At 43.8% G+C, this 26,695-nt stretch overlaps 1 protein-coding gene and 1 long non-coding RNA gene across 3 annotated transcripts; one reads left to right on the plus strand and one right to left on the minus strand.

Moving 5' to 3' along the window:
- Nucleotides 1-4,649: 4,649 nt before the first annotated feature.
- Nucleotides 4,650-25,772, minus strand: Prdm1 (PR/SET domain 1). 2 transcript variants are annotated; one of them, XM_013113574.3, is made up of 8 exons: nucleotides 25,499-25,560; nucleotides 24,066-24,144; nucleotides 23,706-23,954; nucleotides 17,359-17,478; nucleotides 13,958-14,210; nucleotides 8,383-9,488; nucleotides 8,005-8,133; nucleotides 4,650-7,663 (listed from the first exon to the last, which is right to left on the minus strand). In XM_013113574.3, the coding sequence occupies exons 1-8, from the start codon at nucleotides 25,558-25,560 to the stop codon at nucleotides 7,088-7,090; spliced, it is 2,574 nt and encodes an 857-aa protein (XP_012969028.1). In that variant the 3' UTR covers nucleotides 4,650-7,087. The 2 variants fall into 2 exon arrangements, with proteins under 2 accessions (XP_012969028.1, XP_005070471.1); XM_005070414.4 differs by lacking the exon at nucleotides 24,066-24,144 and having other exon boundaries at nucleotides 25,499-25,772.
- LOC110340946 lies at nucleotides 8,350-15,820 on the plus strand. Its single transcript, XR_002382798.2, has 2 exons — nucleotides 8,350-8,463; nucleotides 15,202-15,820. It is a non-coding gene; the product is annotated as an uncharacterized LOC110340946 (long non-coding RNA).
- Nucleotides 25,773-26,695: the final 923 nt, after the last annotated feature.

Here is a 26,695-nt window from a genome sequence, read left to right on the forward strand (position 1 = left end):
TTTATTCATAAAGCAATTTTTCACTTTTCACTTATTTTCAGCCCCTTTCACATCTATCTACCCACAGTTTCTGTCTTGGCTTAACCTTTCCCTACTCCTCCCTCTCTCTGTTCAATTTTTCTTTATTCCCCTTTTTAAACTTTGAACCGTTAACGTGGTAAGCAAGGCCTCAATGGCTTACTAACTGAAATATTTCCTTTCAAGGTCTCCTTGGGATCTCCTAACTGTTCTCTTGTTCTTCCTCAGCGGTCAGGGTTCTGTCTCCTGGTCCTTTTGGGGGCAACAAACTTCAATCTTTTTCACTTGTCTTGTGAAGATAACTTTGCTTTAAAAATATTAAAAGAATGGGAAAAAGACAAAGAAGGAAAAACAAAAAACCCATTATTTCTATTAAAAGAGCGTAGATTTCTTTCCGATGAGCATAGGAAAGTGTGTTGTTCTCATACGTTAGAAGGACCTGCAAGCTCATTCACTCTCTTTTGCCAGAGGAAGCCACAGTGCTTGGCGCCACACCAGTTTGCCCCTCATTTCTGAGTCTGTCTTCTACTCCCTGACTTATAGTTGCCTTCTGCAGCAACCAGCCTTCAAAGGACAAGAGGAAATAATGGAACCTTAGCATAACAAAGGTGTAACACTTCAGAGAGAGCTGGAAACATCCCAGGAATGACTCCTCCTTCTAAGGACCAGGACAGAGGCCTGAAAGACTCTAGGGTTTTTTTGGGAGGGTGCTTCTGATGACGGACAGACCTAAGGCTGGAGCTATCCTCCTTATCCTGGGTGTCCCAGGAGAGGATTGACTCAAACTCAGTTTGCACCCTGAATATATTTCTAGACTATGGGCCCAACACATGTGGAGGCAAAAGTTAGGTAACCGCATTACTGATCTTCAGCCAGAGGGTGTTCCAGGGAATCTCTATCAAGTTACTTGTATTAAAACAGGGTGGGAGCCTGGTGTTGGTGGTGCATGTCTTTAATCCCAGCACTCGGGAGGCAGAGGCAGGTGGATCTCTGTGAGTTCGAGGCCAGCCTGGTCTACAAGAGCTAGTTCCAGGACAGCCTCCAAAGCCACAGAGAAACCCTGTCTCGAAAAACCAAAAAAGAAAAAAAGAAAAAAAAAAAAAAGAAAAACCAAGATAATAATAATAATAAAAGAAAGAAAGAAGAAAAAAACTGGTTGAGAAAAGTTCACAAAGGAGAAAATGCTGATGTCCCATACTTCCTTTGCCTGTGTGGAAGGGAACTTATCCTCGGAGCCATTGTGCTAATACTGATGGGAGAGGACAGGCCAGGGGGCCCCTTCTTCCCATGTAATTCCTGCTCCCAAACCTACTTAGTTGGGGGTTTCTCTAACAGTGTCACATTATTTCATTGCCCTGTGATTGCAACGTGGAACTTTTTTTTTTAATTACATGAGTTTTTTTTGCACAGTGTCATGGGTTCTTCCTCAGAGTTAGGTAGGCTTTCCTAGTTTGTTTAATTATACACATCGTAGCTGGGCAGTAGTGGCGCCCGCCTTTAATCCCAGCAGTTGGGAGGCAAGGGCAGGCAGACCTCTGTGAGTTCTAGGCCAGCCTGGTCTGAAGCCAGTTCCAGAACAGCCAGGGCTGTTACACAAAGACAAAGAGACCTCAGGTATGTTAAGGAAACCGAAGTTCTCCACCAGCTTTTGTATGTGTCTTGGTTTAGGTCTACAGTTGCACACAGAATCAACAAATGCTTGGACTGTAGCTTTAGAAGAGTTTGCCATAGCATCTTAGGCTAAGCTTGTGTTTTCAAGCCAGGTGACTCTTATTTAAGTCCCGCAAGCAGGGAGGCTCTCGCCCTTCCCTGGGAGAAGCCCAGTGTGTTGCCAACCTCAAGACTAGTTAGGTTAGTCTCCTCATTTAAACCAGTGGTTCTCAACCTTCCAAATGTTGTGACCCTTTAATTCAGTTCCTCATGTGGTGGTGACCCCCAACCATAAATTATTTCGTTGCTACTTCACAACTGTAATCCTGCTACTGTTATGATTCACAGTGTAAATATCTGATTTGTGATCCCCCAGGTTGGGAGCTGCTGGTTTAAACTCTTCTGCTATGGGCTAATTTCCTTTTCTCCGTCCTTGCTCACAATGGAGATCTGCTGGTTACCATTATCCACAGGTGAGCCCTTCTGATGCCTAAAGATTGGGGCGTTTTCCTACCATTTCACAAAATTGTATCTTGTAAGCACATTGAAGAGTATCTTACCAAAATTGCCCCATGGTGCTTATCTGTCACTTCCTCTTTCTTTCTCGATAGGGTAGAGGAAAACTTAGAGATGACTATGCCACACTTGTGCTGAATAACACCTTCTATCTTAAATACAGGGAGGGAAATGTGCACACGGCCACCTCTGACTCAGCACTGATGAGCCTGGAAGGGGCAAACAAGGAGAGGGCTTGCTAGTTTACAGTATTCTGAGAAGCTGGGCCGAGCAGAGAATATTTGCATAAATCTGGTTAAAAATAACCTTCTGGAATCTTGCTGCAGTTCTTGTCTGAATCATGCCGATTAGGGCTGCATTGAAATTAAAATCACTTCTCACTCATTTAAGAAGGTGTCAGCTGTACTTTGAACACTTGGACTCAGGGGGTTCTGAGGTCTTGAAAAGGCTGTGATGGGAGGTTTCCCCGTGAGTTCAGAAACTTTACAATCATCGCTCAGCTGGAAGTAGATTTCAGGAAGTAGTCAATGCCCAAAGTGGCCTGGCTGAAGGTACTGGAAAAGTGCTCCCTGGTTCTCCAAGGAAAAGAGGCACCTGCTGGCGGCTTCGGTGAGCGGGTTGTGACTTTCCTGCTATTCACACTTCTTTTAACCGCCCCGCCTGCTCCAGCCTTCCTTTCTAGATAGACCTCCCTGCATGCCTGCCCGGTTTTATGCCAGAAACCCTTCTCCATGTGCCTCTAATTATTGTCTTCCTCTGTTCTGGCACTTTCTCATTATCTGTGTGTGTGTTTAGAGACACAGTCTCATTGTATAGTTCTGATTGGCCTGGATCTCCCTATCTAGACGAGGCTGGCCTTGAACTCAGAGATATCTGTCCACCTCTGCCTACCACTCCAGAATACTGAGATCAACAGTGTGTGCTACCACACCTGACATCATTATCTTTTAGAGAACACACACACACACACACACACACACACAGAATGAGAGAGAACTTAATTCGTAGCACTTTATGAGACATTAAATGGTTTCATTTCCCCCAAAGAAAAACCATCAAGAGACGTACTCATAAACTCCCAGAGTGCAACACATATAGCTATATGTTGGGAGGAAATATTTCTGCATAGCTTTTATGTCATTAAGAAAGTTTTGAGACATGGTGACTTCTGCAGACTTGCTTTGCCCCACAGATGGTGATGCCTGAATCTAACAATATGGACTCTGGCAAGATGGTCTTGAACTCCTGTGGTTACTAACTTTCCATCCAAGTCAATTCACAAGTGTTCCTGAGACAGGCAACACTCAAGAAACAAGAATTATGATTTATGCTAGTAACTGTTACACTCTAGATCTTATGAGGGCTTAAAAAATTATTACCACAATGGTTCTGCAGAATTTAGGCATCTAACCAGCACCACTTGGCACATTATAATGGGGTTCTGGTTTTCTTTACTGTACAGTATGTTGGCAGCATTTCAGATTCTTGGCACAGATACTTAAGTGAATTTAAACAAACATGGAAAGCAAAAGAAAACATAAGGGAGTCTTGAGTGTCTACATGTAAAAAAATCATTTTCTCAATGTGCAGTTAGCACGGATTCCTAAACTTGGAGAAATGGGAACCATGAAAAGCTTTTGTAAGGAGCTTTTGAGATGTTCTCCAGAGAGCACTGTCACTTTTTAAAAACCTGTCCCCTATTTTTATCTACCAAAGCCAAATATGCTTGAGCCTTCTCTATTAGAGACAGGTTAGGTTCTGGAACATCCATGAGCAAGAAAGGAAATGTATTCCCACTGTATGATCCGTGAGGCTCAGAGCCATGAACTCTGGCTTTCTCACTAAGAAATGACTAGATTTGCCCAGAATTTCCTTTTGGAAATTTATACTAAATATCCAAATTGCAAATGTGCTTCCCAAGTTGATGAGGGGTGGAATTTAGGGCATTCCTTATGGCATGCTGTGTTAGCTTCAAACTGTAGAAAGGATACTACTGTAGTCAGTGGGGAAATGGTTCTGAGCCCAGCTTCCGAGTTACCCTCCCGCTAGGGTTGAGTAAACACATTGACGTTTCTGAAATAGGTCCTAGTGTTCCTTGGCTCCTCCCTGTGACCTCAAGTATATTGATAACTATCCATAGCTCATAATGAAAGAAAAGCAGCACACTATTGAGAGTCGTGACATTGCCCCCCTGAACAGTATTGGAAGCTAAACAGGGTCTGGCCTGGGTAGTACTTCATTGGGAGCATCAGAAGGTGCAACAATCAGTGATTTCCACTTGCTTTCTAGCAGAGCACAGGAAGGTGGGAAATAGGGTATGATGGCTGGTACGGCTGGGAAAAGAGGAGGGCTCACGGGACAGGGAGACAAACTGAAAAAAATCTTCAAAATGTGGTTCAGTGACACCCTGGCAGTAGGGACAATAGGACAGGGTATCTTATTTCAAGACACTAGACAAGCATCAGTAAAGCATGAACATTTATATTTAATTTACATTTTAACAATTTGCACATAAATAACAATGTAAACCAGTACGTAAACATAAGATAGTTTGTTGTTCTAGCAAAGTAAAAAGCCAGTAACTTTGGTCAGTCTTAACTCTGAGGAGGGGAAAAAAAATAAAACCACTGTTAATTGTGGGCTCAACACTTACATGTAATAGGCCTAAGAGGAAGACAGATGGCAAGAAAAGCAATTAGTCCTTATAAAAATCCTCCAAACACAAGGAAACACAGGAAGAAAAACAGCGTAAGTTCACTAAAAAGAAAACATTTGGTGTCAATGTCACACCCTGCTTTGGTTTACCTACAATTATGGACATTTTCATCAAACACACAAGCATCCAGAAAAGTCAGTCTTGAGTTGGGCTGCAACTCAGTGACAGCTTGCTTGCTAGCATTGTTTTGTTCCTTGTAGGTGAAGAGAAACCCATCTTGCTAGTCACAGCAACAGATAAGTAAGGCTCTTGGGTTTCCCTGGATGATTTGAAGTTTTCCTCTTTGTAAGTTGACAGATACATACAAAACACTAACCTAAGCATTAGACTGCAGACCGAGGAGGTGTCAGGATTCCCAAGGAAGGGGATGAAGAGTGTACAGTGGAGATGGAAAAAGTAGTTTTCTACGAATACAAATGTAGCAGAACAGTCAAACCAGACAGATGATGATGTTAGAAAGCAAAATGCTGTGTCTAGTCCTCCCTAGTCACTCCGTAGCCCTCACCTCTCCACCTTGGTGCTGTGGTCTCTGGTAGAAGGCAAGGTGGTGCACCAGTACCAGTGTGAACATGAGGTCATGGACTTTCAAGCAAACCCTCAGAGATTCTTTTTGCTTGTTAGGAAAAATAGGTTCTTTTACATGGCTTGGCTCACAATTTAAGTGGTTATAAATATATTATATATACACATGGTATAGTGGTATAAATAGATTCATAAATATACATCATTCTTTGCTACACCTTGAACACCAACAGGTAACCTTTGGGCTTAGACGAGTACAAGACAGAACAACCCAGCCTACCATTCTGGAGCACACACGCTCAGCTGAGTAGCAAGTCATGAGATAAGACATCACTTCCTGCACTCCTACGGGATACACTCAATGAGGTAATTGTTGTTGAACAACTTTGCAATGCCCTTTCATCTTCAATTAAATTAATTATAAAATACAGAAACACAAATACTGAGAAAAGCTGAGTTTTACAGAAGTTACAATTGATGTGTTGGGGATAGGAATGTTCATTACCCGCTTAACCTAAGATGACAAGAATACCCGTTTTTTATTTCTTTGTTTTGTTTGTTTAGTTTTCAGTTTGTATTTTAAGTGTGGTCTGAGCTTATCTACATCAAATCCTTCTACGTAGGGCACCACCTTTGTGCAATTTTGACATTAAAAAACAAAAACAAGTCAACAACAAAATGACACCCAGCCTCAGGCCAGCAGCCCTCACACACACACGATCATCTGTACTTCAAGACAGATCCTTGGTGGATTGTACATGGCATTGTATCTTCACATTTTCAGATAGCACGCTGGCATGCCAAAATCATATGGCCACTCAGAATGGTCCTATGACACTGGAGACGGGAAGACCCTATGTTTTTGGAGAGACAGGCTGGCAAAGCCTGCACTGTTTTGGTAAAGTTGTGGCTGGTTGGGGGGGGATAAACTATCACCGAAAAACATAAAATACTCTTTTCTGACTCCTTCCCCTCAAATTATTGCTGAGTAATTCTGCACACACACCCCCAACTTATACAATGTTGTTCAAATGGTATTATTCTCTGAGTTAACACACCAACCATATGACTTTGGCAATATCAAAACCTCATTTTAAAGCATTGTTATAGAGAAAGGCTGAAATCACACAGCTGACTACTAAGTCTCAGGTATTTCAACAGATGTGCAGAAATTATCTACAAAGAATGGCCACAAGACAATAATACATTTATACTCAAATTACAAAGAATCTTTCCAGTCATTGTAAACGTTTTTTAATTATTGCTATTTGAAAGATAAACTGTATAATAAATTATGAAGGATTATCATTGAAAAAATAATTATGGCTAGGCAATAGTTTTAGTAATAGGAAGGCTATGCAAACATATCCACACAAATATTCAAAATACACAGGTTCAAATATATAGACATGGCTGTAAATAAGTATATATATGTATATATATATATAATATGTATATGTATATATAGTTGAGTCCTTGCCTCATTTATGCCCTGAGATTTTGGTAACTTTGGAGTCCTTCTTAAATTCCAGAGAGGTGTGGGGAACCACCTGTTGCCAGAAGTTTTGCAAATCTGGAATTGTTTACAAGCAATTCAATACAGGCACCCTGACTCACCAAGTCATAAGCTAAGAAGCAAAGCAAAACACTTCTTTTCTGAAAATCTTAAGGATCCATCGGTTCAACTGTTTCTTGTTTGACCTTTACAGGTACCAGAGGTAGTGGGTTGCTGTGAGGCAACTTCATGAGGGACAGGTCTGATGACTCATAGAGGCCGCACCCTGAGGAGAGGAGTCCGTTCCCCATGTTTCTTTGCAAAGACGCCTTCAGACCAGTTTCTTCTTTCTCTTTTCTGACCACAGCTAGAATCTCCTTTTCCACCACAGAGGTCACATCGATGTTGTCCTCCATATCCTCAAGACGGTCAGCATTGTCACTGATGTCGAACTTTTCAATTTCTTCATTAATTCGGGTCAGATCCTCCAAAGGCAGCCCGGCGGCTGGGGCCACGGGACAGTTGCCTTTCAGGTGGACCTTGAGGCTGCAGAGATGGATATAGCTCTTGTGGCACTGGGCACACTTGTGGGGCCGCTCCCGGGTGTGCAGGCGCTTGTGCAGCTTCAGGTGCACAAACTGAGTAAACTTGGCAGGGCACACCTTACACTGGTAAGGTTTTTCTCCAGAATGCAGTCGAAGGTGGGTCTTGAGATTGCTGGTGCTGCTGAATCGCTTGTGGCAGACCTAAAGCATGGAGAGGAGAGAGTGCAGAGAAAGGAGAGGAAAAACTGTAAGATTAAATATTGCCAGTGGGAGCTCAGAAGCCTCGTAATGGCGCTCATGGTGGAGTAAGCAATAAGGGGGAGGGTGTAGTTTATCTGTGGCCATTTCCCCAACCCCTGGAAGCTAACTGTCACCCACCCATCACTACAGCCTGTGAGCAGCCACAGAGGGTCCAGAAGCTTCGATGTGCCAGCAGCCTGTGGCAAGGCAGAAACCACGTGTTGGTGGAAACAACACTGGAAGGTAACGCCACGGATACTTTCTACAGAGGTCAAAAGCTCTATCCAGAAAACAATGCCCACCTGGCATTCATGTGGCTTTTCTCCCGTGTGTACCAGGTAGTGTTTCTGCAGGTGGGCGAGCTGAGTAAAACCCTTGTTGCAGGTCTGGCATTTGAAAGGCCGTTCTCCACTGTGCACTCTCAAGTGGACCTGGGAAGAAGCCACAGGGTTAGCTCTGAGGTCGAGATGAGGCCTACCACTTAAGCGTCTGCTCCAAGAGCCAGGTGCTTTCGATGCAAGGATCTTAGGAAAGGCATCAAGATAAACCCCCGCCTTTTCATTATTCATCAGGGAGCACCCGTGCAGCTCAGTCCCAAGCTGGGTCTCCTACGGCTCAAGTGCAATTAACAACCCGCGGCATGGCAGCCGAGTACAAGCAGCAGGTGTATGGAGGCCTACCTTCAGGTTGGAGAGCTGACCAAACGTCTTGGCGCAGACATTACACTCATACTTGATCTTGCCATTCTGCTTCTTCAGCGGGTAGGGAAGAGTCTTGTAACCAGTCATGTTTCTTTTGTTTTTGATGAGATTCATGGCTCCGTCAGTGCTGGGGGCTGCCATCACTGCTGAGGTAGCTTTGGGTTGTACCACGTGTTCTGACGTGGCTGCGGTTCCCGCCGTTGGAGATCCGCTGGGGGGACTACTCTCGTCCTTCATGCTAGCGGCAGTCCCGGTGAGGGAGAAGGCACTGTGGGGTGCCGGGACAAGCACCTCTCTGGGGTGCTCCGGTGGAAGCAGCCTCCGGGCTCCATCCGAGGGCAGGGAACTCGGTAGAGAAGCTGGACTGAGCATGGGGTGAGGCAGGTTGCCCCCACCGAGGAGGTTACTGTAGACAGGATACAACCTGGGGAAGAGGCTGAAGTTGTTGATGCCATTGATGTTGTTCATGGTGCTCAAGCCGTTGGAACTTATGCCGTAGGGTGGCAATAGGAACTTGGGGTAGTGAGCATTGTAAGAGGGGATGAAAGCTGGTGGGAGGTGGGGGGCAGGTGCGTAGCCGGGGTAGGAGCCCAGGCCCTCGGAGCCATAGGAGGCATTCAAGTAGGAGTAGGAGTCCCGGTGTTCTGGGGGGGCTGGCGCCAGGGGTGACATGGTGTTCCCTGGGCTGCTCTGGGGGCTGGAGCTCTTGAGGCTCTGCTCGGGGCTGCTGCTTGCTGGGGGGCTTGGAGTTGTGGAAGATGGAAGGGGACTGTGAGTAATGTAAGTGGGTCTCTCTAGCCCATAGGCCAGGGATGCTTTCAAAAAGTCTTCGGGCAGAGGTGCCCGGATGGGGTAAACAACCCGAGGGTAGAAAGGCATGTCGGGGCTCCCATTTTTCCTGAAGCCATCCATGTCCTTTTCTGAAGTGAGGGATGAAATGTCAGAACAGTAGAAGTCCTTCCTTTTGGTGGGATTCGAGTCCAGTTTTAGGATCTCTTTCACGCTGTACTCTCTCTTGGGGACAGTCTTTGGGTAAAGTTCATTTTTCCCACTACTGTATTGCTTTGGGTAGCTTTCTGTTTGTGCTAAAATGAAGAAGAAAGGGCGGTTACTCAAAGACTGGAGAACTGAAGTGAAATCAGAAAGCATCCTCTTCTTGAGAAACTGAGTAGCAGCTGGCAAACAAAGGCTAGACACCTGGCCCCTGACGCCTCTCACTCCAGAGGGCTTTGGGCCACCCACTCAGAAGCTTCCTCAGAGGAGAAAAAAGTGGGAAGGACAGCAACAGAAACGGGAACAGGCAGCCTCCACACAGCCACAGCACCATTGGGAAGACCTCGTTTTCCATTAGTGCGAACTGTGACAGAAAGTGCTGTTCAAACTGGAACAGCAGGGCGCTCACTGAGATGGGGTGGAAAAATACAGGGTGGGTGGGGGGTTGTCACAGGTTAATAAGTCCTTCTGATGTTTGCAGTTCACCTAAAGGAAATCGGCACTCTGCAAGCTTAGATGGGAGATTAAAACTAGTTTTAAGTCATGAAAAGTCATCAATTTTCAACTTAATTCTTTAAGCCCTGTTCAAACTGCCTGTGCCAAATAGACTAAGGCCATGGATGCTACCCTTTATGGACAGCACCAGAATTTCACCAAGCTCTGGTCTAACTAGGCTACCATCTGGGCTGTCTCCTGGAATCGTGAGGCGTGACAGCCACCTCTGCCAAACCACAACAGGTACTTCCCAGGCCAGTTCAATTACTTACAGCACCAAAGAAAACAGAGGCAGCTAAGAGAAAACATTTACTCCTAGAGACGGCATGTGTTCCCTGGTAAGGCTCAGAAACAATGAGGCCCTTCCTAGGCTGTCCACTGCCATCTGGCCAATTACTCAGCAAAGATGAAGCCTGCAGGAGAAGCCTCAGCTCAACTTCCCTGGCCAAAGATACCACATATGATGCACAGGCTGAGCTATGGTTCCTGGAGTGCTCTCTCAAACAGGCACTCCTACCTAGGAGTAGGCTGAGGGCAATGGGGAGGGGAGCATGGGTACAGGGGATTGAAGATGCCATAGGTTCAGGATGACATTAGGGCACACACACAAAAAGGCATCCTTTTCACTCGTATAAAACAGCCCTATCGGGCTTAACTGAGAAGAAACTCCAGGCTTGCTACCTGATAGGTCTGAAGATGAACTCTTTGGAAACCCAGAACTAAACCTTCCCAATCCATTCTCCAGGCTGACAGGCCGGAGGGATTCAATTCCAGTTGGAAAGCCCTTTAGAGGATGTTATCTCCTGCCAGCTATTATCAGTTCCCCCTGGGCAGCCAGAGCCCCAGAATAAACACAGTGGCCAACACTATCAGGGCTATGCTGGGGGGGTCAGTGATGGAAAGCTTTCTGAGGGAGAGCGATTTCTCAAGCCTCTAAACCAAAACAAATATCCCCTTATCAGGCCAATATCAGTCTTTTGGTGAGGCCCAGCAGGCAGGAAGTTCAAATTGTCACTTTTGTTTTTTGAAGCTAAAATGGTAAAGGAAGAGACAAGTAAGCTGGAAAACTGATAGGCAAGGCATCCCACAGTCACAGGAAAGGATTTACTAGAGGTCTAAAAAAAAAAAAGAAAAAAAAAGATGATTTGGAAGCATCCTCAGGTCAAAAGAAAAGGAGGTTGTTTGTGTATAACCCTCCTAACTCTGTCCTTTTGTCAGGGGAATGGGTCTTACTATACTATGTAGCTTTGGTTAGTCTAGAACTTGCTCTGCAGACCGGGCTGGCCAAGAACTCAAGAGATTCACCTGCTTCTGCCTCTCAATTGCTGGCATTAAAGGTGTGCTCTACCACACTCAACATTGTGCCATTTTTATTGGCAAATCGTATCGAAGCCTCATGTTTTTGTGCTAGGTCCACTGTGGAGATGTAACAAATGAAAGCTCTTAGTATAAGGAATTAGGCTCTTCCAGTGCTGAGCCCATGTTTAATCATTGCTAAGCACATCAATACCAAACTCATCTGAAGCTAATGGTTGAGCCTCCACACAAAAAAGTCAGAACTTCATTTTCTCTGTGGCACACACACAGCATCGTGTTTGGTGTCTCTGTCTTCAGAAAAACAGGCCACCAGCTTACTCGGAAGGAAGATCTGCAGGAAAATGTCAGTGTCTCTAAAATACTTCACAGCTGGAAATTATAGAATGTGTATGAAGGTACATTTTTAAAAACTCGGCCTTCAGCAGCTGAGTAATCAGAGGAGCTGGTATCATTTCTGACTCTCCCACTTAGCAGCTTGAGTTAACATGAAAAAGAAAAATCAAGATCTGTTTTTGTTCTTAAATCTTAAATGGCTGTAGGCGGATGGAGTCATTTCAAGAGTGAGCTGCCTCTGAGGTTCTCAATGGCTTCATTATGCCGACTCACATTTTCGATCTATAATAAGCACCCCTAGGACTACAAGAAAGAACCTAGAAGTTCTGCAGTAGGCAAAACAAAGTCTGTTTTCAACTGAAACCGAGAAAGCAGATTAACATGCAGAAGTCTATAATTTGGTCAACTGATTTCTAGATGGGTTAGTTAGATAGATAGAAAAAAATTACCAAAAAGATTTGGAGGGCTAGGAACTAAATTTAATAGTTCTCTTTTACCTTCTTTCTTCTCTTTTCTTTCTTGCGAGTTTGTGATTTCTAGCCACTTTCTTTCCTTCACTCCATCCCTACTCTCCCCCCCATGTAAGCCTTGGCAGGTTCTGGACAGACGTCTATTGTGCTTTAAGCATGGAAATCCAGCACAGCTCATCGTGGACACACGCTCTGCCTATTAGGCCTGATGAAATGGTGGAAATTTTCCTGATCACAGCCTCAATCATCAGTTACCACACCTGAGCCAACAGGTTTCACAATCAGTGACAGCAGCCTCGTAGTGCGACTGTATTTGTTAACTCTTTCTTTAGTGGGAATAGACACTCAGAACAACCCTGAATAAATCAAAGGGGGTATCTAAAGAAAAGATGTCATCTCATAGTACACATGACAACTACTTCCCAATGTCAAGAATCAACACCCCAGTCAGGCATGGGTGGCACATGCTTGTAATCCTAGCATTTGGGAGTGCCAATGGGATCAGGAGTGGAAGGGCATCCTTGGCTACCTATCAAGTTTAAGGCGAACCTAAGCTGAATGGGGCTCTGTCAAAACAAAAACAAAATAACAATAATAAAAGCCAAACACATTGGCCAAGCTGGGTAGTACCACCATGCTCAGTTCAAGGGTACTGAGTTAAGGGCCCCGGACACAGAACTACAATGGGATCCTACAGGGAAGTCGCTAAAAGTTCCTGAAAGCCAGTCAGAGTATATTATCACTAGGTCATTCGTCTTAAGGTGAAAATACTAAAATTAATATTTATTTCCAGTGTCTCAATGGTAAAATATGAACTATATTTATACTCACCGGGAAAGCAAATGAGACTGCATAGTAAAACCTGGGTAAACAATAACTTAGAATTCTCTATAGTTTTTTGGAAATGCTTCCTTAAGTATGAGATAATATCAGAATGAAAACTTATGCTGGAGAATGGTGGCCTATGCCTTTAATCCCAGCATTTAGGAGGCAGAGGTAGGCCAATCACTGAGTTTGAGACCAGCCTGGTCTACTCAGCTAGTTCTAGGTCAGCCAGGGTTACACAAAGAAACCCTATCTTGAAAAACCAAAGATCAAAACCAAAACAACACCCCCAGCAATACCAAAACTTTTAAACCTTCAACATTTCATTTTAATCAAAAGGTGGCCATTTTTAAAAGTGCTGTAAAACTCATCAGTATAACCCAGAACATAGAGCCAGAGTAACAATAGAGGTTAGAATTTTTATTCTTAAATTGTTCTTAAAGGTACTTGAGAATGACTGAAATAAAGGAATGCTTTGTAAAGGTCATGACAGCATCTTTAGAAAAAAAAAGTAAAAGCTTACAAACCTAAGGAACCAAGAATCTGTCAAGATAAAGCGATAGGTGGTTACCGTAAGACTGATTCAACATGGAGATTAATTCATTTTACCATAAGGAAGGAAGCCAAGATATGAAATCTTTAAGGGCTATTCACTTAGATGACTTGAAAAATTGAGTTTTTCTAGAATCAGCCTTCCACATTAGATCATGGCTTTATACCCACAGGTATCTTTACAAGATTTCAATGAATACCCTAAGCCCTGGCACATGGAGGCAATAAGAGTACAGCTGGCATGTTCGACATGCCCATACCAGTCTGCATTATGTCCGCCTCTAGACGCCCTTGTGCACAAATTAGAACTGGGAATATATTTCTTCTTGTAACTCTCTGAAATCAACACTCAGAGCAGGACATCATATAAAATAAGCATGTAATAAATATTTGATTAAATAAGGAACAGGGATATTAAAAATGTTTTTCTCTTCCTAGTCTTAGCTAAAGCCACCTACTTAGTCCAACAGGTGATGAAGCCATATAATTAAACAACATGTCATTAGCTCACAGGGGCAGAACTGACATGACCAGCATTTTTCATTTTTTTTGTCCTGTAATCCACTTACTAAGATTCATCACTGTGAGCTCTCCAGGATAAGGATAGTGAAGCCTCTCTGCAAAGTCCCGACAATACCACACAAGAAGTTCCTGGTTGGCAGGGATGGGCTTAATGGTGTAGAAGTAGATGTTCATCCCGTTCTGACAGGCAGCCAGGTTTTGCTCCCGGGCGGAGTGAGCCGGATTCACGTAGCGCATCCAGTTACTCTTCTCCTCATTAAAGCCATCAATGAAGTGGTGGAACTCTTCTCGGGAATAGATCTGTCCAAAAGAGAAGACAGCTGCAGTGTGAAAGGTAGCTAGCTAGCCCAGAGCCAGGGAACAAACACAGGCAAGCAATGCAGCCTCTGGATTCCAGCCCTCATTGCCTAGTTAGAGAAAGAAGGAACCACCGGTCTGCCGGGGGGCTCCTAGAATCAACAGAAATGAAGGGTGAAATAGGTAAGGTACATTCTGTCAGCTACCTTTTCCATCTCAGTATTATGGTCTTTTCATTTGGGGGAGGATAGACAGCAAAAGAATGAGACGGAAAATCTCATCTGAACAGCAGACTGGAGTGAATGAAACCACCACAGAGTTCTCTTGCTACAGCAGCGAATGGGCGCGCCTCTCAGCACACTTCCAACTATGCTGACTTTTAGTGCTTTGAGTCACTGGGCAGAGGAGCCAGCAGAGGACTGCCGCAAACCTAGTCTCAGCTTTTTCTATGGCCTCTGTACTTGTGTTTCCTACACCTCCGCCCGGGGCACAGACTCCGCAAACATCCTCCACCCCCAGCCCTGAGTCCCACAGCAACACTTGTTCAGATGAATACTTGGAGCCCTGCCTTTTTGTGGAAACACTGGGTGGGGCAAAGGTGAACTTCACCTGCCATAACAGAGTGAGCCACTGGCACAGAGGCCAGAGTTTGGCAGTCTGAGAAGTCACTTTTCCTCCTGGTAAACATGTGCAGCCCTGTGCCTCTCTTTCATGCCAAACAGTAGAGATTCCCCGGTATCTGTGAGGAGGCTGGCTAAAACAACACACACACAACCACGTTTAGGGGCTTTTGGAAAAGATGAGGGAAAAAAAAATATATATATATATGTATATGTATATATATATATATATGCTGTAAAGAAGAACAGAGTTTCTCCTTCAGCTAACAAACAGCTGCACTTACAATGGTTGCTAAAAGGCACAGTTAAGAACAGGGAGGGAAACACTCTTACTGAAACCAAAGGGTAATAAACTCACTCCTTATCTTTTCCAGAAAGTTCCTTTCTTTGAAGAGGCACCACCTTCCTTCAGACCCCAGAGCTTTCTTTACACACAGACAGTCAATACCTGGTCATCTGCAGCCGGAGTCTCCAAGAGGTGCCCCAGCTTGTTCACCCCAGAGAGCGCTACAGGGCAGCAAGCTATTGCTTTATTCTTAAGTCACACACTGGCTGTGTGATCCTTTCTCTATTTCTCTCCAGCGTTATCAGAAATGAAAAGGAACCCTGTCCCTTTAATACAGGCAGTAAACAGCAGATTCAGTTTCTTTTAAGAGTGACTTCCTGTGAATTGTGAGGGGGATGTATGTGGCTTCATCAAAGCAGCCTGTGAGAGCTTCCGCGGTGTGTCTTGTTAAGAGAAAATGTAACAAGACTGGGTGAATTCAGCTATCAAGAGGGGTTTTCAAGTTTGTTTACTCTGACGCGCAAACTTCCAGGAACATGGGGTTCCAGTGCTCTCGCACTAGGGCGGAAACTGCTAGCCTCGGCTGTGTTGATCCCGGTCAGCTTCCACGACTACAATTTAGTGTATCCTCATTTAAAAACAGACCCGTGGATGTCATAAAGTCACACACACCCCAAGAAAATAAAATCATGCATTTGTAAAATGTACACTGATGCCTGCCTTTCCCTTATTATCGAGAAGATTAAACACGTGCTGACTCATAGTACAGTTACAAGAAATGTCACTGGTTTCTCAACTTGAACATCTCTTTGACTGTGTAATTTGCATGAAACCCCTTCATTCCTAACAGATGTTCATACTCTTGCCCTACCAATCAGACTCTTCCAACAAGTGAGAAGCTTTATTCCCTATACTGTCTTTGTTGCATGTGAACAAATTAATTCTTCTCGAGAAAAGCCTTTTAGTTATATTATTATTATTATTTTGTAAATCTATAAAAGAAACACGACTGGGAGAGTAAGGGAGATTCTTAGGTGTTTATTGACTATCTTCAAAATGACAATATATTAATGAGCATGTCAGATTGTCTTAATTCAGCCTGTTTGAGGCCAGGATTAATATACTTCTATGGCTCCCATCTGAGAATGACCATAAAAGCAAAAATGTGCTCATATTCTCACATTGCCAGTCCTGTAGCAATATATTTTAACACCAAGTATTTATTAAATAAATAAAAATTGGGAACAAATATTTCCTAACAAATCCTACAGTTATATGTGTAGTAAGTAAGTGTCTAGAAATAAAATGTCCTAGTTGTAGAGGAATTGCTTAGGAATAGCTTTATGAGTAATTTCCTAACCAAAAGTCTTTATAAGTTACTTATGCAAAACATCAGCCAGGGCAAGCATGATCCAGTCTTGGCTATTAACATATCTTCAGTGGTATGTACTGTGTTGTATGAAGAAAAGCACTCACTAAATAAATATAAACAGCTCTTCAAATTTCCAAACTGAGCATGTCAGAGACATCTTGGGGAATAGGAGGCTGACTTTTTTTTTTTAATCCACTCTCAATTCAGATTTTACCCATGACTCCTGTATCCTAGGTCCCCCCAGAGTCCTTGCAAGACCCTGACATCCAAAGAGAGATTGCATAGGTCAGACCTGTTAAATAGCTGTCCTAGCCAAGCCTATCATCTCACGTGAGCGTTAGAATTTTCCTTATGATTAGCAACTTAAGATACTGTCAAATGTAACAGTTTTATGGTGCAGATGGATTTAATAAAATGACTTTTGTGGTTCTCTGCCCCACTGACCCACCTTCTACCTATCCTTTGTTAGTGACATTTCTCTTCAAGATAATAACTCTTCCATTCAATTGAAGTGAACTCAGCAAGAAATCAAGAAAGGGTGAAATCTAAGACTTGGTGACTCATTACTACTTCCTCGAAGAGAAATGCAAATGAACCTGCCCTTGAAGCAAGCAACAAACTGTTTCCTTTCATCACAAAGCTGTGTGTAATGAGTTGCAAAAACCAAGCCTCACATGCAGTCCTATCTAACCACCTACAGCCACAATTTCCAGGCAGAACATTAACCGGGTTCATCAAATTTGCTCAGAATTCCAGTGTTTCCTTGAATGAGCCCCACTGTTTCCCATCACAGGCTGAAAAGGAAGGGACCCCGTTTTTTAAGCTCCATTTACCCCCAACATTGAAAAGTCTTTAAAACGTTTCCTTACTTACCCGCCAAAAATATTTCCTGTTGGCATTCTTGGGAACCGTGTCATTGGTGTAGATTTCACCTATCAGGGGTCCAAACCTTGTTCCCTTTGGTATGTATTCCTTACTCACCACCCCAATAACCTAAAAAGATAAAACGTGAATCCATTACTCAGACTCTGAGGTGTCAATCTTGTTATTTCAGTGAATTGAATTGTCCAATGATAGCCCAGCAAGACATCAGTGATGCCTCCACAGCTAACAGTAAGCTTCCTTAAAATCATCCGGGCAACAAAATAGTCCAGGGAATTGCTTTCTGATGTCTGAGGCTCCTTGCTTTATTGCTTTTCATGCTAGAAGACCAGATCAGCACTCTGTTCCAAGAGAATAAAGCTGCGAGGGAGATGTCAAGATTAGACCCTTCAGTTCCCTAGATTCCTTCTTCTCCCTCAAACCATAAACACAGTGTGTTTGGGGGGGGGGGGAGCAACACTCTAACCTCAGAAACCAAAATAATGCTCTCTACTTATTCCACAGAGGGCAAAGGAACCAGAAACCAAACACATTAAGTTTTTTTTTCCTTCATTCCAAATGAGGTTTTTTCTCCCCCCCTTCTTTCCCTCATAGCTTGTAAGGGTTCTTTACTAGAAGAAAGACCTTTCAAGTAACTTTGTTCTTCTCTACCATCTACTCAATGGTGGTCAGAAGTCCCTCTTTGAAATGGAATGTGTAATGAGGAGACTGTGGCTTCTAAAAGATGTGGCTTCTAAGATCTGAGGAAACGACCTGTTCAGACTCAAGACTTCATGCATTACAGCTCTTTGGGGTTTGCTAAAGAAACATGGTAGCTATGGCAGTTTTTTCTTGATCATAAAAAGAAAAAGACACAAACTAGGAAGCAATTCAAATGAACTCTTAAGAACTGCTCAGCTCACCTCTTACAGTAGAGATTTTCTCACTTTAATTTTCATTCTGGTTCAAAACAGAAATACCCCCACTGAAATGACCAAGGACAGTGCAAAACATAGGATTATTTCTACTTTTATTTTTCTTGGTGGCTCTTGTATAAATTTTATAGCAGGTGCCGATAAGTGAAGGACTGTTCAGACAGTTTGAGGTGGAATCCAAGACTTTGGTTGTAATACACGCTGGTACCTCATTCCATCCATCAAAAATTTAACCTCTGTCTAACACAGAATAAGCAAACTTGGGTAGGCCACTCTTTCACATGTCACTTTTTTTAATCATCAAATACCTTTTATCAAAATAATTTAATATACAGTTAATGCGGCATTCTTAGGACAGGAAAGGGGGTGGAGGAGAAAACTTTCTTTACTCATTACAACTTGAAACAAAGTTGCTGAGTTAAGAGTGTTATTTTTGGCCCTATAAGAATTTGTGGCAAAGGTCTGAAAAAGGCAGATGTTCGCCTCCTCTGCCCTCATTCCTTCTGTCTATGCCTCTAAGAACCCTTCATCACTGCTGCTGCTGCTTGCAGCCCAGCTTTGGGGAGACAGGAGCATCTCAGAGCTGAGGCTTTGGAGATAACAATATGCAGAGAAAGGCTGGCTGGCCTTCCCTGGTCACGGGCTTGTTTAGGACAAATCATTGAACCTACTTTGTAAAACTCATGAAACTGTCTTCTATAATACACAAATTATTAGACATTTACATTTGAATGCTTATTCCATAACATTAAAATGCCAAACAGGAAAAACAAATAATGCCATTTGTCAGTGAGCCAATAATTAGCAGCTGATCATTTCAACATATCCACTTTAAAGCAGTAATTTTAAGAAAGGCACTGGACTGGTTCATCAACTTCGTTTTAAATTATAGCCTCCTGCAGACAGTGTCTTCGGAGTCAGAGCTTGATTACCAACAAGGAGCATTACATCGAGGTCACAGTTTCCCTTCCAGATTGCCATTCTTCTTTCTACAGAAAGGCCTCTTGGTTTTCACCTATCAATCTTACACTAAGAAAACACCTTTTCCTGTGGCCGAAAGGAAGTTAATTAGAATCCTGTTCCTACAACAAAAGAACTGTGGGGAAGGCATAAACCACCTTGTACCTTTTAAGCACAACTATGGACAGGGCACTGTACATGTTTAAATCAGTATTGGAAGCACCTGCCATCTATAACCTCACAGATGCAAATGAACAGACAAGGCATGAGAACAGTTAAAAAGCAAGTAGCTTTTTGAAGAAAGAAAGTACCAGTGTGGCTTCATATCCCAGCTACTCTGGAGGCTAAGGCAAGAGATTGGTTATATTGGGAAATATAACCAGACTGAACTTCAATATTACATGATTTTTATGAACAAAATAGAACCTAATATTTAGAATTCCTACTATACAGAGAGGAGGAATACAGAAAAATTAACCCTGATAGATAGACAAAGACACACACCAGCATTGAGATTAGAGAAATCCTGTTGCCTCTAAGTTACCTATCTATCACTAGTAGGGGTGCTCGCCTCTAATCAGAGCACACAGGATCAACAGCTCGTGGCCTGCATTCAGACTACAGACCTCTCCAGAGGCTATCTCAGAAAACAGCAACTAAACCATCTACATCCATTCCAAGTCTAGCATGCTAACAACATACAGTCAACACCTCTGTGTCAAATTCACATCTGCTTTGTTAGTTCAAGAAGACGCAAAAACTATAACTCTAAGGTGGGGATTGGAGCCAGAGTTGTTCTTAACAGAAAATAGAAAACCAAGCTAAAGGTCCTAAAAGATCCAGATGAGTATAGAAGCCCAACCCCACCTCCCTAACCCGTTGTTGACAGTGTTCTATCCTAGGGACAAGCAAATGGTACAGAGAAACTTGGCCTGTTCTTTGAATTGCACAGTGCTAAAAACACTAATTAAGAGTGCGCTCACCTAACTCAGGAAGGAAACTTCACTGGAACTGACCAGGGTCCTAAAGAATCACTGCTGGAGACTGGTCGCTGTGTGCCTTCTATAAACCTATCAGCAAGAGAAAGAGGCCTCCAAAGGCTGCCCATGCTTCATCTGCTCCTACAGAAGCCCTTCACACTCGCTTTATGTGCTGAACTGACCTCTCTGCTACCTGGGCACATCTGTCTCTGTCAGTGCTTTGGCTAACATACAAACTGTAGCTTTGAGACAAAAACCAGGGTTTCTTTTTAACTTTACAAACTAAAGATTTTTTTGAACAGTTCAGGATGAATTGAATGGGACTATGAAACAAGTCTGATAATAAGAACAATGCAGGTTTGTTTGTTTGCTTTAAAAATAAGTTCCCCCTTAGAGACTGTACAGCATACACGCACAGGAAAGCACAGGGATTTGAAAGAGACTGTTCAATTCCGATTGTGGTCTGGACTTCTCACTTCCAATTAAGAGTATTCTAATTATTTGCTATCTTTCTCCTCTCCAAATCTCACCCAATTAAATTTTCCCTCTGTATTTTTTTTTCTGTAAAGGTATAGGCCAAGGTTTCAGTCTGTATTTCACTCCATTTTTTTTCAAAGAAATGAATAGGTGTTTTTGAAGGCTTCCAACTTCATTATCCTTATATTAAAGGCAGTGGTAATGCCTTGCCCTACACTATCCAATAACGAGTTTGGAGGTAGAATTGCATGTTCTGGTGGGATCCTTTACAGATGGCCCAGCAGTGGGATGGACCTCAATTTGGAATGGTCACCAAGTCCCTATGATCTGCCTGATGTTTGTCAGCATCAACTCCATCCAGATCAGAGTCTCAGAGGAGCCAAGTGCCTCTTGAGGACAAGCCACCTAAGCTGACAGCAGAAACCTGTCCTGGACACTGCTCCTAAGCCTCCAATGATTTTTCGGTAGTCAAATACTAACAGATTATTTTGGGAGGCTGAGGGGAAACTCCCCACAAAAGAACAACCCGCCAGGTTAAACGTTCTAAGAGTTTTAAATAGCATGTCTGTATTTGGTTTTAGATCTGGAAATAGGAAGTAAGAACAACCTCAATAAAAGTGAAGAATGATTCTGAGCCAGATCTAAAAATTAATGTTAAGATCAGAAATACAGTTTGTATGTTTTGTTTTTAAACCCAGGGGGTGGGGTGGTGGGAAGGTGCTGACACATAGCACAAATTCATAATGAAAAATGATCTTGTTAAAAAAAATTCCCCAGGATGTCAGCATACAGTACATAAAGTAACAGCTTTTGCTATTTTAATGAAAACATTTAAAGATGAGTGAGATAAATCAGTCAGATAAAACCTACACGTAGAAAAGCTTTTTACTTGTTTCCATGGCTCATGGGACTCACAGAACTAACAGAACAATGAAACAATGATAATGTATGTAAACATTTCATCGATTCTAGATGCTTCTGTCCTGGAACTGGTTTAAATCTATCACACACTCAATGGCTTAATTCTGTCATTTTACCATCCCTAAGGAGCTATCCCAAAGTTCAAAACAAGGAGAGAGGAAGGGAGAGGGAGAGGGGGAGAGAGATGTGAGGGGAGAGAGACACGGGAAACAGGCATACTTTTTGGTGTAAGCTTAAGACAGGATGAAATTTAATTTTGTTTCCTGGTTGCTTTTATGACTGGGGACTTAAGAGGTACTACCCCTTATTCAGCTGTTGTATTTAAGTAAAATATGGGGAAGAAGGATAAAAGAGTCCCAACTTCCTATATGCTATGAAGGACTGTCCAGGAGGAACACAAGTCCTGTCTCTATATGGTTGCTTAACATTACAGAAATAGGGAGGAATTCAGCAGAAAAAAACCAAACAAGCGCAGTTGTGAACTATGTTAAGATGATAAATAAAGCCACAGTGACACCAAGAGGGACCAAGGGAGCATGATCTAGAGACACCTGGAGCAACCAGAGAACTTTGCTCCCAGTCTGTGCCTGGCTGTAACTACATAGCCTTTGGGGAAGTTGACTATCTTGCTCTGAACCTTGAACTAAATGATCTAATAGCATAACTCTGCTCAGCCATGATTTTCAGTAGAATGACAAAAAATGAAAAACTTTAGAGTTGAACTGAGAAGGACATTGCAGGATAGCGAAGTAGATGGCCCACAAAGTGGGGGTCTTTACTTCTGTCCTAATAGGCTGCAGGGACAACAGGACATGAATGACTCTTTTGTGTGGACAAATATGTTTAGTCAAATCTGATGTGGCAAAAACACACTACACCTTTTAAAGCCACAGCCAGGCCTCAAACACCCAAACAAATGCTACATTGATTCCAAGAGCTCCTCTGGCTTGGAGGCTTTCTATTGAGGACACTGCTTTCAGGAAGACGTACAATTAAAGCTGACCTCTGGGGTTACATTTTTTTGGGTAATATTTATATACATATTACAATTTACATTTTGCCTTTTATAAAATTGAACACTATTCTCCCATGAGTGGAGCTTTAGTAAAACTCAAAGCAGAATTTCTCTCTTTCTCCCCCCCTCCTTCCCAAACCCACTGAACTCAGACACACAAACAGGAAAGAGACAAAGCGTTTTCCCAACTCCCGGACTCATTCACATGCTGCTCCTCAGGGAAGGACGAAAGTGATTTAGCATGACCATGATGAATACTCCCAGGAGCAAGTCTGGATTCTTCTAACACGGGATCCCCTTTCTACTGCTCCCCAAAGACACTGTGTGGACTCTGTGGGTGACCTGGGAAGTCTGCTGGGGGTTTTCCTCAGCAAGGAGACCCTCAGGAGAGTGAGAGGTGGCTCTGCAAATCCCTTCCAGTCACACATCAGCGGGCTTTAATTGTTATATAAAAGGGTAAACATAAGTCAGGTGCTCCTCAGTTGCTGGTCCCTTTGAAACAACAAAGTATACCCACTTCAGAAGCCATGCTGAGTGGGCCTGCCAGCCTGGCCACGTCAAAAGAGCTGCCACAGGTAAACAGTGGTTAGTGAAGTCATCCTGACAGAGGACACTTTTAAGTGACCCTCTTCCTCCCGGTTAATGCCATCACTTCAGTTAATAAACATGTCAAGGTTTTGAGAATAATTTTAGAAACCCAGCTAATAAAGCTGACTTGTTAAGAAGAATAAAGCCATCTCACGAGCAAAAGGAGACAAAAGAAAACATCTTTTTTCTTAGAAAATGTCCTTCCTTTACAGCTGTGTACAACAGGGTCAGTGTGAAAAGCAGAGCGGCAGCTCCCTTACTGAGCTGCCCACCCGACCCAGCCCTTCCAAGACGCGTCAATTTGCCAAAAGATTTAACTGTTTACTAATTAGTATAGAACAGCTGACGGTGGGAGGAAATGGCTAGGAATGAAAACAGTGACTAGAGATCAATTATTTGCCAATGCACATAAGTCCTCATGGTTCTCAGAGGTAGGAGAGCTAACCCAAGTGCCCGTCAGTCTTCAGTAGGGCAGAGGCTTACCTCTTTGCTGTTGCTGGTGGCATACTTGAAAAGCAGGTTTCTTGGTAGGGAAGCCTCCGCTTGAACACAAGTACCCCCGTCGGCGCCGGAATCCCAGGGGTGGTCGTTCACTATGTAGGTACACTTCTCTTCAAATTCAGCCTCTGTCCATAGAGTCATATCAGCGTCCTCCATGTCCATTTTCATGATCCCCGCCCTGTCTACCAATCCTTGAAACTTCACGGAGCTGGAGCTACACTTCGGGGCAGCCTGGAAGAGAAGGGAAAGGCCTTTAATCCCCATTGTCCGGCGTTCCTGTGGCTCCCTCTGAGAGCTGTGACTAACACAGTAGTCTGAAGACTTTAAGAGCTGATGGAGTACTTGTACAGTTGAGTAAGAGTCCAAAGCCGTATAAAGCAGGCTGCCTTGAAGAAGCACGGTTTTAAAATGCAACCCTTGGCTGAAGAAAAAATATACATATGACAACCTCATCGGGAGAGAAAGAACAGCTACCTTTGATCAATCCTTGACTTTACCTCTGAAGGCAGAAATGCGTTGTGGGCGCTGCTGAGCGTCCTGTGTCCCGGGACGCCTGGGGTCATGGCCGCCAGACCCTCAGCGCTGTGGAAAAGCTGCCTCAGAAGTGTCACAAACAAGGAGAGGAAGAGGAAGGAGCGCTGTCTGCCTCTGAATGAAGCTAAAAATGGAAAGCGCGTGCGGTGCGGTAGCGGAACCCAGCCTGCCTTTTCCAAATGGGGAAGACTGAACTTTCCCACCAGCTCCCGACGCGAAGCAACTTTCAAAACAACTGGGTTGTCCCCCTCCCTCTGGCGCGCTGTGTCTTTCATCCTCTAGCTGGGAAGCCCGAGAGGGGTTGCATCCTGCCAGCATCCCTGAGCGCCAGCCTTCCCGAGCTCCCATGGACCACGGGAAGGGAAACGGGTGAAGGGGGAAATACCCTACAGCCCTTTTGGATCGGTAGGCATCTGGAGCCAAATAGGAAAAATAAAAACAAAGCATAAAAAAAATTAAATAGAATTCCCTGAAGAGAATTCCTTAAGGAGCTCTCAGCCACAAATAGCACTTTCCATTTAAATGTGAAAGTGCATGAATTCCCAGAAGTCATTGAAGTGGCACTGCTTACTGTAAGTAAGCTATACAGAAGACTCGGGGATCCTCCAGGAATCTGCCCTCGGAAAAAGTGCTTTCCAAAGCGGAAAAAAAAAAAAAAGGATGAACAGCCCGTGCAACGTAGTCTCACATAGTCGCGACAGATAAAAATTAGCAATAAGGATATCTATGTAAGAACGCGCTAGGAAAATGTAAACACTGTGGGAGTCCCTCGAGGTGTTTTTCACATTTCCCCACATCTTTCCTAAATATCGTGCTCCTGGAGTGGGGGTGAGGGGATGTGTAGTTGTCATTGCCCCAGTTTCAACTTAAACTCTTTATTTAGTTCCAACATGTAAGGTCATGTTGTGCAAACGATGCTAAAGTTAACAAAAATGAAAACGCAAGCTAACCCGGGATAGTTGCTTTGCTGGCAGCGGGTGGGGAAGCGGACTAGAACCACTACTGAAATTTCAGTGAATTGACAATTATGTCTAGAACTGAAAGGGTTAATGATTCATACGGAAAAAGTCTTTTAAATGTTTGACAGTGCTCCGCGCACTAAAGCAGAAAGTAGCGTTGGTTTCTACTGCGGCAGCATTCTTTAAAAAAGAAATAAAATAAAATAGTAATAAAGAAAGAAAAAAAGAGAGAAGGGAATAAAAAGTTTCCAAATCAGATGAAAACAGAATCTAGCTCCTTACCAAGGTCGTACCCACGCGTTTTTCCAAGAGAAGATCCAACATCTGAGATAAGCCTCGCTCATGTCCACCCAGTCCACATCCTCCCGCGCGCGTCCGGGCCGGGCTGAGCAGCACTGACGCGCACCTCGGCGGTCCCTCCTTTTCTACGCCCGCCGGCCGCGCTGGCTCCGGGCGGACAGGTGCTGCGCGCTGCTCTTGCGTCTCCGCAACACTGGAGGGCCGAGTGTCACGGCAGCAGCGTCTGTGCTCGCCAGCGACGGCTCTTCCCCCTCCCTGCCTGCCGCAGACTTCTTTACCCACTGACTGGTCTGATTCACTCCTACCCGCCGCCGGGATGGGGGCGTGGCCGCACCTGGACGGCCCAGCCGTGCCGCGCGGGGTTTAGGGCTCCCCACCCCCCACCCCCGATTGCGAGCCGCGGCAGCTTCCTCTCTTTGCAAGTGGATTTCAACACGGACTGGGAATCTTCTTACTTCCCTTTGCAGGCGCTTGCCCTCCACGTTTACTCACGCTGCGATTGTATTCTAAGTACTTCGGATCGCTAGCTTCCTGTCGCGGCAGAATGAGGCGGGGTGGGGGACTCCTCGGAAGAAGAAAACCCAAGTCACCTAAACTCGGTGTCTCAATTACAGGATCCGTCCTCGGAAGGAGAGAGTTAAAAGTATTTTGGCATCATATGCAGCACCAGAACGCTGTGTAGTCCTGGAGTCACTGCCAATGAAATTAATAGATTATTCTAAGGCGTTTCTCCTCTCCTCTACTATTTAAGCATGTGGGATTTCATTTTTCCTGCTAACTGAATACATTCAGCTTGGATAGACCTAACTTCCTTCTTTCAACCATTTGGAAATAGGGAAACAGGAAAAAGTTATAATACTGGTTTTGTTGTTCCTGCCGCTCATCCTCAACTCACAGCCAGGCTTCTGAGCATGTTCTACAGTGGAGAGTACGAATGGTTCACAGTTAAAAGGGGGATATTGACCTGATCACCGTGAGTGGAAAGCTGTTGAAGGCAGTAATTAGTGGGGCTTGTTCTGAGCCTGGGTGGCTTTTCCTTCAGCTCCAGTCAGTCCTCCGGAGAAGGAAGGACATCCTGTGATGATGGCATACAATGTCCTGTTTGTTTATTATTAAGAGCGTGGACCTTGCATTCCTGCTTCTCATTACAAAACAAACCAGATGCTTTACTTCCTTCAA

The sequence above is a fragment of the Mesocricetus auratus genome, unplaced genomic scaffold, assembly GCF_017639785.1.
Source record: "Mesocricetus auratus isolate SY011 unplaced genomic scaffold, BCM_Maur_2.0 Super-Scaffold_100029, whole genome shotgun sequence".
NCBI classification, from domain to species: Eukaryota; Metazoa; Chordata; class Mammalia; order Rodentia; family Cricetidae; genus Mesocricetus; species Mesocricetus auratus.